The 17244-nt window shown below is 40.6% G+C and overlaps 3 protein-coding genes across 3 annotated transcripts; 1 reads left to right on the top strand and 2 right to left on the bottom strand.

Annotated features, from left to right (window-relative positions):
• Window positions 1-100: 100 nt before the first annotated feature.
• Window positions 101-3153, bottom strand: LOC9327304 (protein PLASTID MOVEMENT IMPAIRED 1). Its single transcript, XM_002891196.2, has 2 exons — window positions 1154-3153; window positions 101-1095 (listed from the first exon to the last, which is right to left on the bottom strand). The coding sequence occupies exons 1-2, from the start codon at window positions 2837-2839 to the stop codon at window positions 250-252; spliced, it is 2532 nt and encodes an 843-aa protein (XP_002891242.1). The 5' UTR covers window positions 2840-3153; the 3' UTR covers window positions 101-249.
• Window positions 3154-3155: 2 nt separating this feature from the next.
• LOC9329995 (glutamate receptor 3.3) lies at window positions 3156-6936 on the bottom strand. Its single transcript, XM_002891195.2, has 7 exons — window positions 6679-6936; window positions 6279-6536; window positions 4836-6193; window positions 4483-4760; window positions 4328-4359; window positions 3831-4237; window positions 3156-3757 (listed from the first exon to the last, which is right to left on the bottom strand). Exons 2-7 carry the CDS (start codon window positions 6532-6534, stop codon window positions 3275-3277), a joined length of 2814 nt encoding a protein of 937 aa, XP_002891241.1. The 5' UTR covers window positions 6535-6536; window positions 6679-6936; the 3' UTR covers window positions 3156-3274.
• Window positions 6937-7084: 148 nt separating this feature from the next.
• Window positions 7085-7942, top strand: LOC9327303 (pleckstrin homology domain-containing protein 1). Its single transcript, XM_021013706.1, has one exon. It carries the CDS (start codon window positions 7403-7405, stop codon window positions 7925-7927), a length of 525 nt encoding a protein of 174 aa, XP_020869365.1. The 5' UTR covers window positions 7085-7402; the 3' UTR covers window positions 7928-7942.
• The last annotated feature ends 9302 nt before the right edge of the window (window positions 7943-17244 follow it).

Raw genomic sequence — 17244 nt, 5'->3', positions numbered from 1 at the left:
TTGGAAAGGTAGAATTTTTATGCATTTGTAAACTTTAGAGTTGATATATATATAAGACTTTCTTAGTAAACAAAAAAACAATACATAAAATTAGGGAAAATTAGTTGAACCAATTCCTGAAATTTGAAAATTTGGTAAAAAGACATTTTACTAATGTGTGTTGCAGGTAAAATTTGAAACTCTTGAAAAAAATATACAAAACATAGATAAACAAATGCATCTTATTGTATAATATGAATATCTCAAAGATCAGCTATGCAATCTCACATCAGGGTTCCTTATAGATTTGAGCCACATATCCGCCATTACTCTAGATGACAAGCTCCACAACATTTCCTGTTCTTCTTCCTTCTCCTTCTTCTTTATATTACTCTTCTTCTTCCCTTTCTTTCCCATTCCGTGTTCCACAAGCCATTGCGCCGCCGTAAGCCTCCGCTTCTCTGCCGCATCTTTCTTCACTCCCCCAATGTGCAAACTTCCTACCTTTAACCCTTTCTCTTCCTCTTCTTCCGCTTGTACTGCTACCACCACTGTCCCTCCCACCGCTTCGTATCTCCTTGTCGGGTCACGGAGCTGTACTGTCGCCAAAAGCGTTAGTGTTTTCTGCGTGCGATTCTCCTTTAGCCACTCGTCAAGTGGAATGGTCGATTCGAGTGGATTCCGCTGACCTTTGGCAGCGGAAACTTCGAAAGGAGCATCATCATCCACCATGTCAGCTTGAATCTTTAGTCCTTCAACCACCATTTCCTCTAGTTTCTGTAAAGAGACGGCTAAAACCTCCTCTGCCGACGTCAGTGGGTTCTCCTCCACGTTCCAGATTCCGGTCATTATTCTCTCCCTTCTTCCGCTGCTCATCGCGTTAGCCATTGTTTTAACAGCTGCCACAGTCCGCGCTGCGCTCGTGTTCGCTCTCTCTTTGTTCCTCCCCTGTATAATCGCTGACGCTATTCCTTCGAAAGCCACTTGCTCCCCTGTTTTCCCCATTAGCTCGTCTATCGCCATAAGCGAAGATATCTTTGACTCTAGTTCCTCACCCAAAGCCGCCATTCTATGAAATAGCTCGAATCCAGCGGCTGGTCCAGCTTCTGGTAGTACCTGTAATAGAGATTTCAGATTCTTGTTTTTGTTATGTAAATATAAATTCAGGTCTTACCACAATCTGTTTCGAGATTTGCATAACAAGCTTAGGAGTGTCTTTCCTCATAACGACCGTGTCGAAAGGGTTCATAGAAACTAAGTAACCACCGTCTCTTGTCTGAACAACGCAACCGATGCCTTTCCCGAGATCTGAGAGGTAATTCTCAGATTCATCATCAACGGATTCGCCAGACCGCAGTTCAGAGATGTCCATTTTGTGCTGGTAGAATTTGAGCTTCTCGGTTTCTTCATCCTCAAGCAACTGAAGAAACTCCTTTGTCACCGTTTGTTCCTCTTCATCTAGCCTTTGTGACTCTGTTTCACCATCTCCTCCATCACTCTCGTCTTTCATCATCGATTCAAGCGCTTTGATCTGCTTTGCAATCGAATCAAGCTCGGTAAGTCTCATTATGTGCCGAGCATCATCAACATTAACACGTTGTTCCTCCATCTCAACGGATCTTTCCCCTATGGTTCCATCAGATTTCTCAGTTTCCAAGTCATCATCAAACTCAACTCCTTTATCCACAACTTCAAAATCAGGTTCCTCTTGATCATCTTCAGCTCTCTGTTCTGGTTCCTCTGTTTTCTTAACAGGTTTCACCTCTGGTTTCTCCTCGGGTTCATCTAGATTCAAATGCTCCATCCCTTGAAGATCCGATACTGACTCTGCGCCACTCGCTGGCGTCCAGGCCTCGCTCCGGCTCGTCATCTTTGGGCTCGGAACACTAAACGACGTCTTCGATTGCTTTCGCCCGAAGGAATTAGCGAAATTCTTAGGTTTACTACTCGGTTTCATCCCGAATTCGCCTTGTTTACTGTAAATCCCAGCTCCACCATCTTTCTCCATGATCTGAAACCCTAATTTCAGAGCCAATTCACCTCCTTTAGCCTTCCCTGAAAGCCCCCAACTCATATCCCATTGCCTAACCCTAGCTCCTTCATAACTCATCTTCCCTACCGACTCCTGAATCAATTCGCTCAAATCCACCACATGCCTTCCAAACTCCAGTTCCTTGGCGTCCACGGCGAAGAGATAAAACAAAAACGGACGAGCCTCAAACTTCGCCGGACTACCTTTACCGTTCGCCGGTGTGTAGTACACATGGCACTTGATGAACAACGTCTCCTCAAAATCCGCAGAACCCTGAGAAACCCTACAGGGCATCGTCTGAACGGCACCGTCTTTTGTTTCCTTCTTCCTCACGCAAACTCCAAGGCGTAGACCGTTCATTGAGGCCGGAAGATTCTGCGCCGCCACAACCTCCACTGATAACAAACAACTTAGCTTGTGCATCCCAATCCGAACTAGCCCTCGAATCGGCTTCCAATTCCATATCCCTTTTTTCTCGTCCTTCGCAACCGATCCCGATGATGACTCCTCTGGTTTCTTAACAATCCTGTTGTTCTGAGTCACATTCTCTTCCTCCTCTACCTCAAGCTTGGGTCTCGACCGCCACGGAGACAGCGACAAACGCCGAGCACGTGGCTTCGATACTGTCAAATCCTCAGCTCGTGCTGTACTCACTTCATCGGCAGAGGTAACAAGCGATGGAACAGAACTGCGCGGGAGAGCGAGAGAGTTGGTTCTCCGGTTTCCGACTGAAACCTGAGGTTTCTGGTAAAGGTTTTCACTTAGAGCTTCGAGTTCCGCGAGAAGCTGCGTGTTAGAACTCCGGCTACCGGAATATTCTCCTGCCATGAAAAAAGAGTAAGAAGCTGTTCTGTGTTTTCTTTTGGTCCCCAGAAGAAGGATAAGGAAGCAGAGGGTTTAATTGGGGTTTGTGTGGTTATTATTAGTGATAGGTTTCATTGTTTGGTCTGTCCAAAATTGAGAAAATTTATTATTTGGTGAAGGGATTGGATCAGGATTTAGAATGTCGTGGCCTTCTCTCAACTCTGAAAGAGACACCAACCTTTATGGTCCCAACTAATTTAATGTCACGGTATGGTTTCGTTCAACGTTTTAGAATCGTTAGTTCTAACCTTGTGTGTGTGGTTGTTAGAGTTTTGTGAGATATAAATACTATATACTATACTATAATAAATGTCTAGAAAAAATTAAATTTTTCAGTTAGGGATACAATTTGAAATTATAATCAGTTAAAGAATATTGCATGTCTATGTAACTACACTTTCAATCTAATGGGTTTACTGAATTGAAGCTTCTTTCTCTGTCGAATCCTCGTGATCGTGTCGATCCTGCTGAAGTATCGTTCATTGATCCATCGATCTTTCTCTTCTTGCTTCCGGGCTTGGACTCTTCTTTCTCATCCATGAGGGACAAGAATCTTTGCAGACGAGTGGAGCGCATGGAGGAGGAGTCATGATTCTGCTGCTGATCTCTCGCAATGGCATCATTGCTTGGCTTTTTATAGAGCTGGCGGATGATCTGAACAAAGTATAGGAAGAGAGCGAGGAGGCACGCAACACCGCATATGAGAAACAGCCCCCAGAAGCTCTTTAGATGAAGCCTGTCTGATTCGAGCTCCGCGTTCTCTAGAGTGCATGCGTTCTTCATTAGCCATTTGTCATGGATCCTCTGTAAATCTCCGTTTTCTGCCAGCTCTAAGATCGCTGTTGATAGATCTATTGCTAGAGGAGAGTCTCTAGGAAATGCCTACGTAAAACCATTCATACATAAAAAAACCGAATCTTATCAAACCAAATAATAGCAATATCTTTATACTTACAAATCCCCAGCCGCTTTTGGTGAACTCCTGACCGACGATCCTATAGGCGCAGTTGGTGGAGAGGAAGAGTTCGACATAGGGACGCTCGTCAACAATTGCAGCAACACCTCCTTTGCTTGGTCCATCTTTTAATGCCTTGGCATATGCTTCAGGTGTTCCAAGTGGGACGAGCCGTGACTCTGATATGTTGAGTTCATTCCTCAAATAACTCTCTGCAAACGAACCCACCTGGTACCCGATCGGATCATCCCTTTCTTTAAGGCTTTCAATTCCCTTGATGGGTGAAGAGAGCTGCTGAACCGTAAGAATCGATGTAAGACTAGCCGTGTAGCTCGAGTTGATAATTAGTACAACAAATAGCCATATGATCAGAACCAACCGCCCAAGTGTACTAACTGTGTTCTCTCCTGCCAAAACAAAGGGAAAGACTCATGTCAGTCAAAAGCCAACAATAACCAGTGCCACTTTAAGTTTTCTTTTCATTTTTTTCAACATACTATGCGCGAAAAACATGGTCGAGAAGCTAAACCTGCAGATATCAAACAAAAAATAAATGTATCAGCCAAAGATAACATGCAGTTGATGGACTTCCAACAAGGTAAATGGGACTTGTTCTTTCTAAGCTACTCCTCTAAAAATATAATAAACTGACCAAAGAATTGTGACGCATTGTCTCTTCGGCGGGCCTCTGAATTCATCGTTAGTCCTATGTTCTAAGATCCAAACAACAATGCCAACAAAGAGAAAGCAACAACCCGTGACTGCCCACATAAGTCGATTGAAAGGTCGGAGAAAAGCCCAAGCTCCTGAATTCAGTTTTTTAAAAGGAGCAACAACAACTAGTCCAGATGCTGCATACGGTTGTGTGAAATCTACAATCTTTGTCCGGTTAGTTACAATGGCAACATCACCTACTACCCCATCAAAATTCTGCAGTAAATCCATTTTAAAAGTAAGCAAAAATGGTAAAAATCTTTTATTAGAAAGAATGTAATAAGCACTCACACCAGTTGTTATCATCTCAACCATATGCGTGTAGCTCGGATTCTCCTTTCCGTTTCCATATGGAATAAACTTGACAGGGACTGCGTACGGTAAAAGGTTCACTGCAGCTGTGAACACATCAATGCAGAACCCTTTGAACATATTCTCGGTTCCACGAATTTGTGATACAAACTCCTTGTAACTAACGCGACGAGGCACACCAATCTTGAGTTCTTTCCCATTGTTAGAGAAAACCCATCCGCGAGGTTTTGTAAACGTTTCTCCCGGCCAAATCACATGCCTTAGTTTCTGACTTGTTGTACCAGAAGACATATTTGGTTGCTCCTTTGTGTAGAGTGACTCGGGTGATATGGTTGATAAACCAGAATAATTTGACCAGTAGCCTATTTGGCGAACACCGGTTCCGGCCACATTGATTATATCATAAGCTGGACGGGTCCTAGACCTATCCGGAGTGAACTGAAGCTGTCCTGTTAAACCAACCATACGCGTTCCGAGGATATCTTTACGTAGAGTTTCTCCACCATCAAAGACGGTCATCGCTTCGAGGTTGAGATTTCCGCTCTTTCCCAGAGTATTAAGCATTGAGTGATTAGAAAACGATATTTTCCCACCGTCTTTGAAGAACTTATCTAAACCACGCACTAAAAGCATAACAGAATCATAAGCATATAGAGCATACGTGTTAAGATCCAAAGAAGCACCGGAAACCTTGCGCCACCTCTTGAAAAACTCCCGTTTCAAACTAGAATCAGGCGTGTGCGGACGCAAAACAAGAACACCTTGAATAGTTTCCAATCGCTCAGCGGGTAGCGGAGAGGAAGAGTCAAGATTCGTGGAGAGCCAATCCGTAGCAATCCAAACATACCCATTTCCCATCATTCCAAGATACTTAGCCTCCTTAAAAACCGCAAAACCCAATTCCGAGTAAACATGTATCACAATAATCCTCGGCTGAAGCAACATGATCTTAATTAGCATGTTCATGATCTCATTCTTATTCACAACGGTATCGGGATGTAAACCAGCCTTATAAGTAATTCTCAATCTCCTACTCGCAAGCTTATCGTTCAACGCAGCCACACCATTCCTTCCGAAATCATCATCGACAAACACAGCAATTACTTCTTTCCAACCATAGAAATCAACAATAGAAGCAATAGCATCCATCTGGTATAAATCGCTCTGAGTCGTCCTAATAAAATACGGAAACTGTAACGGCGACATTACAGGATCCGTAACAGCAAACGAAAGAAGAGGCACATGAAGTTCGTTTGCCATATGAGATATCATATGAGCAACTACAGAACATTGTGGTCCTATGATCCCAACTATATCCTTCTCCATAAACCGCAATGCTACAACAACAACAACAACAACACAAACAAACGACTCAATACTGATAACATCCAAAACATTAACTAAATAAGTCTCAAAGGGTACCTTCAACCATGCCCATAAAACCGCTGCAATTAGAGTTTTGCATCGAAACAGAAAGCTTTGTTCCTCTGAGAATGTCTGGGTTTGAATTCACATCTTTCACTGCCTCATCAATAGCAATCTTAGCAACTTTGCCGATCACTGAATCAAAACTGAATATAGAACCGATTTTTACAACTTTTGGTTTCTCAGAATGTGCTTTTGTGAACAATCCAGTACAAAGGCAAGACAAGAACAACAAAGCCCAGAGTTGCTTCATATCTGATACACACATGTGAGAGAGAAACAAAGATAAAATTGGACCAATCTGATGATGACTTTGATTCAGTAGGACCAAGGGAAAAAAGAAAACCCAGAAATGGTAATTTAAGGCAGAATAATGTACCGAATTAGTGAGCTTTACCTTTTAGTTTTTGCTGCTTACGAAGCTTCTACAACTACTAAAGAAATAATCAACCAAATATGAATATTGAAGGAGAGAAAGAGAAGAAATGGAGAAGGAGAAGAAAGAGGCAAGAACAAAGTGACGGAATCAGATTCGTTGATGAATTGAGATTAATCCCAACCTCATATTCTCCTTCAAAGAACTTAGGAAAAGACACAACAACATTCACATGTCTCTTTGCTTCCGTTTTTTTTTTAACCAAAAAAAAAAAGATAGAAAAAGAAGCAAAAGACAAAAAGTCCGAGTAGACATTGGATCGGTAAAATAATTGAATAATACAGTAATACCATAAGATATAGGGTAGTGTTTTAAAGGAAAAAACCCGAAAAAACCGCCATCTATTTTTTTTTGGTCATTTAATACGCGTGTTATTAAAGTTGGAATAAAAATGTCTGGTTTAATTTCAATTGCCTTTTAAAATCGTCGTGTTTTAAAACTTGGTATAATCATACACCCACGTTAACAGACGTTAACTCTACTAACGGAATGACTAACCGCGGTTAAATCCTTAACCCAGGGTGTTTAAGTATATATATACATTCTCTGTCCGAAAACTTACTACTATATTGTTGTAGCCAGATGGTTAAATGCGGGAAGACATCCCAACTAAACCTGGGTTCGAATCCCCATTTTGACGTTTTTTTTTTTAGTTTGTTTTTCTCCATCTTCTCCATTAAAGCTGATGATCTCCTCCGGCGGTCAGAGCAACAATTCCGACGACTACGGAGGCGTAGAGTTCTGGTCCAACCCAGAACGAACCGGATGGCTCACGAAACAGGGAGAGTACATCAAGACTTGGCGACGCCGCTGGTTCGTGCTCAAACAAGGGAAGCTCTTCTGGTTCAAAGACTTCGACGTCACGCGCGTCTCACGCCCTCGCGGTGTCGTCCCCGTCGCGTCGTGCTTAACCGCCAAAGGAGCGGAGGATGTCCTCAACAAGCAAAACGCGTTCGAGCTATCGACGAGAGATGAGACTATGTACTTCATCGCTGATTCGGAGAAGGAGAAAGAAGATTGGATCAATTCCATTGGACGGTCCATCGTGCAGAACTCCAGATCTGTTACCGATTCTGAATTGATTCTCTTAATCCCTAATTTTGGTTTAATGGGAACTTGTTTTGTTGATTGGTGTGTGAAATTTAAGAATTTATGTCGGAATTGGCTTATTACTGCAAATTGGTTCAGTTCTTGTGATGAGTTGGTTTGATTTTTGTGTGTGTTTTAGGAGTTATCTCCGTCGCAGAGGAGAAAAAACCAGAGCTTTACATTGAATGTGCATTGTATATTGATGAAGACCAAAAAAAAAAACGTTTTAAAGTGACGGCGGTGTGATTCGAACTTGGGTTCGAGTGGACAATTCAACACACGTTTAACCACCAGACTAAGATAATATATTTGTATATGTTAGAAAAGAGATTGTATATATATACGTAAACACCATGGGTTAAGGTTTAACCGCGGTTAGCCATTCCGTTAGTAGAGTTAACGCCTGTTAACGCGGGTGTATGATTATACCAAGTTTTAAAACACGACGATTTTAAAAGGCAATTGAAATTAAACCAGGCATTTTTATTCCAACTTTAATAACACGCGTATTAAACGGCAAAAAAAAAAATAGATGGCGGTTTTTTCGGGTTTTTTCCCGTGTTTTAAACTCATGATAAATGTGATTTTCTTTTTCTTTTTAAATTAACAAAGACTTCTTGATAACTAAAAGTTGTTATGTAATTGTTTTCTTATTATATATTAGAAGCAACTCCGAACTACCTCCGGGTATGTTTAAGTTTAACATTTAATATTTTAAAGTTTGTTACTATTTTTTTTTTTTAGTAATCAAGGTGGCCTATAATATATATATATATATATATATATATATATATATATATCCATAATAATTAGGATTGAACACTAAATAAGTAAATACTCCTTACTCTTCCAAAATAAATATTTGTAGCTTTTGAATTCGGTAAAGAATATTACAATTTTATTATCTAGAAATGTTTGAATATTAATTTTTCCTTTTCAACATTAAAATTGTCCAAATTTCAGTATTATTATGTAGGTGTAAAAAAATAGAGAATATGTAGTAACTAACCTTTGACTACAAAAGAATTAAGTAAATAGCCATGAATCAAAAGTATGAGAGAGAGAAAGACTTTTGCACACCATTTATGACACTTTTACCCTAACTAAAGCTAATCATTCGTCTCTTTTTCATTCTCTTTCTCTCTCTTTCTATTTCTTTGATTTCTCCGAAACTACCACCACTTTCTCTCTAACAACTCCATTACAGAGATAACCACTATCAGATCCATAAGCTCTAAATAGTTCATTTGTGTCCAGCATCACATCCATTGTATCCACCACCACAGCCATGGCTTCTCCACTGTCGCTTCCTCTTGACTTCATCATCACTGATTCTCTTCTTTTTTTTTTGCCAGAATTCATCACCAGATTCACCATGGAATCTTTTCTTTTTCTCAATCTCTCTTCTTTTCATCTAATCTCTTCACTACTAGATCTCTTTTTCTTTACCCATATCTTCCTATTGTCAGATTTCTTCACCACATGTTTTCTCTTTCTTTTTTCCTATAATTCTCTCCCTCTCATCTCCCTTGGTCGTTCTCTGTTTTCCATTATCGCCGAATTTCTCCACCACTCTCCGGTGTGATAATTAAGAAATTAAATCTGATTTTAAAACACATGACTAGTTTTTAAAATGCATGTATTTTAAGGAAAAAACATGCTATTACCACTGATATATAAATATTTGTCACGCTATCCAATAAAAACCCATGAAAGTTTTTAACAATTATATTTATTTGTTAATACTTCGTGTTATTTAAGAAAATGGTATGTTTTTTTGTAAATATATCGTGTTATTTTAGAGAAACACATTATTTGTTCAACAAGACTTGTGCACAATTATTAAAAACTTTCATCACATTTACCATGAAATCTTTTTTTTTCTCATTCTTTCTTTTTCTCATCGAATCTCTTCACTACCAGATCTCTTTTTAACAATTGTTTTTCCTAAAAATCTCTCCCTTTCATCTCTCTTGGTCGTACTCTGTTTTCTCTTCTCGCCGGATTTTCTCCACCACTCCCCGGTGTGATAAGAGATTAGATCTGATTTTAAAACACATGTCTAATTTTTAAAATGCATGTATTTTAAGAACAAAATATACTATTACCCTTGATATATAAATACTTGTCACGCTATCTAATAAAAATCCATGAAATTTGTTAACAATTATATATGGTTGTTAATATTTCGTGTTATTCAAGAGAATAGTATGTTTTTGTTAATATGTCGTGTTATTTCAGAGAAACACATGATTTGTTCAACAAGAGTTATTGTAACTACTGCCATCGGCGTTATTGTAAAAACAAGAAAACTGAAGGATATTTTAGTATTTTTCCTACTCCACAAAAGGTTATTTACCTATGTTTTCTGACACAAGGCTATTCTCTTAATTCTTTTCTATTCCATGGCTAGTTTCTAATATTACTCAAAAAAATAAGTCTCTTTGAGTTGCTTTAAACCGGTAATCGGGTTTGATTAAATGAATGTTACAACAAAATGGTAACAAAACCTCAAGAAAACAATTTTTTTTTGATATGGTTCACTTTAGTGCTCAAGTAAAAAACTATATATTACGTGTCTGAATTTAAAAAGATGAATTTGGTCGGACGGAATTTGTAAGATTACGTTACAAATCAAAGTTGGAGATAGTCTACGATTTCAACACTCGAGCAATCTTCATGTAGGATCCAAACTAAGAGTTCGGGATTCAAACCAGCAATTAGCCTCCCAAGTCATTCGAGCTGCTATTCCAGTTTGGAAGACTTAAATACTTAATGCCGAAAACTCCTTGACACGATCTTTGATTCCTTAATTTACCCAATCATATCCTCTCGGATTTCGGAATTGTAATGATTGACAACCTTGACGTTTGTCGCATTAACTCTTCCGATCCCATTATTTACTCCCTCCGTTCTTTTATAAGTGATGTTTTAGAAGAATACACATAAATTAAGAAATCATTTAACTTTTATTTTTTCTAAACAAAATCATCATTTATTATCTAATCAACCAATAAAAAACAATCTACTGAATATAAATTGTCAAAACCAATAGAAAAGTAATTAATTTTGCATTAAAAATTGAAAACATCATCTATTTAAGAACAAAATAAAGTTTAAAACATCACTTATAAAATAACGGAGGGAGTATTAATAAAAATAGGGAAAAATGTCCCACTTCTCCACTACTCCCAAGGCGATTTTTTTTTTCCACCGGTTAAAAGGTAACTTCTTCTCCCACCTTTTTAATTTTTTTATTTATTTTATTGTTTGACTCTCTCATGAGAAATATTTCGATTTGATTTCCTCTTGTTCCGAAACTTCTTTGATTTTTGAATTATCGGTGTTGGTGTCGGATCCCGCACCAGAAGTCCGCGACCAACCAAAGATTGCCACGTAGTCAAAATAGTGGCCCATAAAGGACGAAGCCCAATGGACCCATGAGTCGAAGGAACGGTCGAAGTGGTTGTCACCACTTCGAGAATCTGAAGTGATTACATTGCGACATGAGTTCGATGAAGAAGGCATGGGTAAGATGGTTCAAGGATATTTGGGCCGAAAAGGCGGGGCCCACGAAGATCAGAGTCAACTCAAATTCAAACGTTGAGCATTAAAGTCAAAGAATCAAAACGGACACATTTAAGAAGGAATAATTGTGCTTAATTACTCATTTTAATGTCGCTTCTCTATGTATAAATATAGAGGCCAATGGCCATGTAAGGGGGATCTTCCTCTCAAAAAAAGAAATAATATAGCAATTTTCGTAACAATTCACAAGTTTTTATACATTCATTTTTGTCCCTCAAGAATAATCTTTCCCGCTTAATAAAATACTTGAGTGTGTGAATCCGACATCCACATTTTGGCGCCGCCTGTGGGGAAAATTAGGTTCTTGAGTGGTCAGATTTTTTCTTTATCACACTTCCGAGATAAGCAACAATGTCCGGAGGAGACGCTGCTGAGATATCATTGGCCGAAACCCTCAAAGCTATGCAGCAAACCATGTCGGACATATCACAAAAATTCTCGGATGTGGAAAAGGCCGTCGATACGTTGCAAACATCCCAGGTATCTCTTAGTCAAAACGTCAATACTATACAAACTCGTGTTCGCTCTTTAAGTGCAGGAAACCCGGTGGGAATCCGAAGAGGGATATTCAACTCGCCAAGTTCCGCTGCACGAAATGAAACCAGCGGACAAACAACTCCCGGTGCTACTAATAATGTAGCTCAGACGTTGGAAGAAGAGACGCAGCTCGGGGATGAAGAACAACTTGCAGCTCAGTACGAGCAGGAGAACCTCGACCAGTTCGAGACCATGAGGAAGGTTAGCCAGGAGTTAAAAGAAATGAAATCAAAATTTCATCAAGCTACAAGTTCAGAGCCAGACATCAATCGAGTCATTGAAGAAGCTAGGCGAACACCTTTCATCTCGCGAATTGCGAGTTTGAGGATCAAAGATTCCCGGAAACTCAAATTGGACCCTTACAGCGGATTGGAGGATCCAAAAAGCTATCTCGCAGCTTTTCTGATCGCTGCGGGAAGAGTCGAATTGGATGAAGCTGATGAGGACGCAGGCTACTGCAAGCTGTTTTCGGAGAATCTATGTGGCCAAGCTCTAATGTGGTTCACCCAATTAGAGCCGGGCTCGATCAGCAATTTCGACGAACTATCAGCCGTATTCTTAAAGCAATACTCCATCCTTATGGATAAAAGCGTTTCAGATGCCGATCTTTGGAACTTATCGCAAGGATCTAACGAGTCACTTCGAGTTTTCATCACCAAGTTCAAAGGAGTGCTGTCAAAGCTCCCAAGAATCTCGCAGCAATCAGCTTTATCTGCCCTACGAAAAGGATTGCGACATGATTCAAGGTTTAAAGAAGACTTAATACTTCATAAACCAGACACAATTCAGGATGCACTCTTTCGCGCGAACAACTGGATGGAGGTCGAGGACGAAAAAGAAAGCTTTGCCAAGAGAAATAAGCAAGAAAAGCCAGCAATCACCGTCCCTGCCAGGAAGTTCGAGCCTAGGGAAAGCAAAGGACCAAAGAAGTTTGGGTCGCAACCCTTCAACAATACCGTCGGAAAACAATTCCAAGGGAAAGGAAGATCAAACACTTGGGTCCGTGATGAAAGTCTATATTGCGACATTCATAAAGTAACCGGATATTTAACCAAGGATTGCAGCGTTCTTAAAAAGCACCTCGCAGAGCTTTAGGCTAGTGGCGATCTTTCTAAATTTGATATAAAAGATTTTGTGAAGGAATACCACGAAGCAAAGGAAAACTCCAAAGATCAAGATTCCAAAAGACCAAGGTTATCCAACGAGGAAGAACCAAGGAGTTCGAAGGGTAAGATCAATGTAATTCTAGGAGGTTCCAGATTTTGCGGAGATTCAATAAGTTCCATCAAAAAGCATAGACGAAATGTCTTACTCAAAGCAAGCTTGAGCGAAGAAATTGATTTTCAAGGTGCCTCAATATCATTTAACGAAGAAGAAACACGGCATCTCGAAAGACCGCATGATGATGCTCTAGTCATTACTCTTGATGTCGCTAACTTCGAAGTATCAAGGATCCTTATAGATACAGGCAGTTCGGTCGACTTGATCTTTTTAAGTACTCTAGAAAAAATGGGAATCAGCCGAGGAGACATAGTAGGACCTCCATCTCCATTAGTTGCGTTCACAAGCGAGTCGGCCATGTCTCTCGGAACAATCAAGCTGCCAGTCCTTGCCAAGAAGGTATCGAAGATCGTGGACTTCGTTGTCTTCGATAAGCCCGCAGCTTACAATATCATCCTCGGGACTCCCTGGATTTATCGAATGAAAGCAGTCCCCTCTACATACCATCAATGTATCAAATTTCCAACATCAAATGGAGTGGAAACAATTCGGGGAGATCAAGAAGCTTCACGGACGTGTTACTTAGCTAGCCACCGTTTGAAGATCCAATAGCAATTAACAAAGCCCGCAAAAGAGGGACTAAGGCAAAAACCTCCTGGTGGGCAGGAAAAAGAGGATGTGGTAGTCGAAGTGGTGTTGGAAGAAGACAAACCAGATCTGAAAATTCGAATTGGAGCAACTTTGACTGGCCAAATAAAAGAAGCTTTGATCGAACTCTTAAGGAAAAACAAAGCATCATTTGCATGGTCAGCAGCGGACATGCCTGGCATAAATCCAAGTGTAATTTGTCATGAACTAAACGTGGATCCAAGCTTCAAACCGGTGAAACAAAAAAGAAGAAAGCTTGGAGTGGAGCGGGCAAAAATAGTAAATGACGAAGTGGATAAACTTTTGAAGATAGGTTCCATAAGAGAAGTGCAATATCCGGAATGGGTAGCAAACACTGTCGTTGTCAAGAAAAAGAATGGGAAAGATAGAGTTTGCATCGATTTTACAGACCTGAATAAAGCATGTCCCAAAGACAGTTTCCCGCTCCCGCATATAGATCGACTTGTAGAGTCCACCGCTGGAAATGAGCTGTTGACGTTCATGGACGCCTTCTCGGGTTATAATCAGATAATGATGAACCCCGAAGATCAAGAGAAGACGTCATTTATCACAGATAGAGGTATCTACTGTTACAAGGTAATGCCTTTTGGTTTGAAAAATGCAGGAGCAACTTACCAACGGTTGGTGAACAAAATGTTTCACAATCACCTCGGGAAGACTATGGAAGTCTACATAGATGATATGCTGGTTAAATCATTAAAGAAAGAAGATCATGTTAAACATTTGGAGGAATGTTTTGATATTCTCAATAAATATCAAATGAAGCTGAACCCGGCGAAGTGCACATTTGGAGTCCCATCCGGAGAATTTCTTGGCTATATCGTAACAGAAAGAGGGATTGAAGCCAATCCAAATCAAATTAACGCCTTTCTAAACATGCCATCTCCAAGAAACTTCAAAGAAGTACAACGGTTGACTGGGCGGATTGCGGCTTTGAACCGATTTATCTCGAGATCGACAGATAAGTCATTGCCTTTCTACCAAATTCTAAAAGGGAACAAAGGATTCCTTTGGGATGAGAAGTGTGAAGAAGCTTTTGGGCAGCTTAAGGCATACTTAACCACTCCATCTATACTCTCCAAACCGGAAGAGGATGAAAAACTTTACTTGTACGTATCAGTTTCAAACCACGCGGTTAGTGGAGTCTTGGTTCGGGAAGACCGTGGGGAGCAGAAACCAATTTACTACGTGAGCAAGTCAATGACGGATCCGGAAACCAGGTACACAATGATGGAAAAGCTTGCACTTGCGGTGGTAACTTCGGCTCGGAAGCTGCGTCCATATTTTCAGTCCCATCCGGTTGAAGTATTAACTAACCAACCACTCCGAACAATACTTCATAGTCCAAGTCAGTCCGGACGTTTGGCGAAATGGGCGGTGGAATTAAGCGAGTACGACATAGAGTTCAAAAGTCGAATCAGTATGAAGGCTCAGGTCTTAGCAGACTTCCTTACCGAACTACCAATACCTGGAACGATAGAGCAACCGGAGAACCAAATTTGGAAATTACACGTAGACGGGTCTTCAACAAAATAAGGATCTGGAGTGGGAATCAAGTTGGAATCTCCAACATCAGAAATTCTAGAACAATCATTCCGATTGTTATTCGATGCTTCCAACAACGAGGCAGAATACGAAGCCCTTATTGCCGGACTTCGACTAGCACAAGGAGTTGGAGCTAAAATAATATTGGCTTATTGCGATTCGCAATTAGTAGTTAACCAATTTAATGGAGATTATGAAGCCAAAGATTCAAGAATGGAAGCGTACCTCGAAGTGGTAAAGGATTTATCTAAGAATTTTTCGAAATTCGAATTAATCCGCATACCTCGGGGAGAGAATACAACTGCGGATGCACTTGCCGCATTGGCGTCAACATCAGATCCCGGGTTAAAGAGAGTTATTCCAGTAGAATGCATTTCGGAGCGAAGCATTCAAGACAACAAAGAAACTCTCGTCATTACAAGATCTCGAGCAGCGGCACGCGACTGCGGCGAACCAGATATCGAACCGCCTTCAAACAAACGAAGGAAGTCAAAGGGATCAAATACATCTAACAAGGAACCCGTTGTCTTAGCTGAAGAAGTGATTCCAGAAACGATGTTAGAAACCGAGCCATTAATCGAGGAGAATATTCTTGAACCAAACGAACATCCCGAACCAGAGCCACGAATATTTCACAAAGTTGACCAAATTCCGGCTAAAGACTGGGGGGCTGACTGGAGGGAGCCAATAAAGCACTACATCATGACAGGTGAGCTCCCAAAGAATAAATGGCAGGCCAGGAAAATGAAAGTCGTTAGCGCGAAATTTTGTCTGTCGAAGGATACGTTATATAGACGAGGTGTCAGTGACCCTTACCTATTATGCATTTTTGGGCCCGAAGTCGAAATCGTCATGAGCGAGGTGCATGAAGGATTATGCGGGAGTCATTCATCAGGAAGAGCTATGGCTTTTAAAGTTAAAAGAATGGGGTATTTTTGGCCCACTATGATCACAGATTGTGTTAAGTTCGCCCAAAGATGCAAGCGCTGTCAACTCCATGCACCATTGATCCACCAACCGTCGGAATTATTCTCCTCCATTTCCGCCCCATACCCGTTTATGAGGTGGTCAATGGACATCATTGGACCATTGCACAAATCAACTCGAGGTGTACAGTACCTTTTAGTCCTTACGGACTACTTTTCGAAATGGATTGAAGCTGAGGCGTATGTTGGTATCAAGGATTCGGCGGTGAAGACTTTTATTTGGAAAAACATTATATGTCGACATGGAGTTCCGTACGAAATAGTCACTGATAATGGACCACAATTCATTTCACACGAGTTTGATGCCTTTTGCGCGGACTGGGGAATCAAAGTTAGTTATTCTACTCCACGATATCCGCAAGGAAACGGTCAAGCTGAAGCCGCGAACAAGACAATATTAAGCAATCTCAAGAAACGCTTAAGTCATCTAAAGGGAGGATGGTATGAAGAACTCCAACCCGTCCTGTGGGCCTATCGTACAACCCCTAGGCGACCTACAGGAGAAACTCCATTCTCTTTGGTTTATGGCATGGAAGCGGTAGTACCAGCTGAACTCAATGTGCCCGGACTTCGTCGAACAGAAGCACCGTTAAATGAGGAAGAAAATTCAGCAATGCTTAACGATTCACTAGATACCATAAATGAAAGGCGTGATCAAGCTCTAATTCGGATCCAGAATTACCAACAGGCAGCAGACCGGTATTACAATTCAAAAGTTAAAAGTAGGCCGTTCTTCGTGGGAGATTACGTATTAAGGCGCGTCTTTGACAACAAAAAAGAAGAAGGTGCCGGAAAACTCGGTATTAATTGGGAAGGACCTTACATTATTACCGAGGTGGTTCGAAACGGTGTTTACAGGTTGAAAGATTTAGAAGACAATCCAGTCAAGCGA

The sequence above is a fragment of the Arabidopsis lyrata genome (assembly GCF_000004255.2).
Source record: "Arabidopsis lyrata subsp. lyrata unplaced genomic scaffold ARALYscaffold_1, whole genome shotgun sequence".
Classification (NCBI taxonomy): Eukaryota; Viridiplantae; Streptophyta; class Magnoliopsida; order Brassicales; family Brassicaceae; genus Arabidopsis; species Arabidopsis lyrata.
This window is presented reverse-complemented; position numbering and strand designations above follow the sequence as displayed.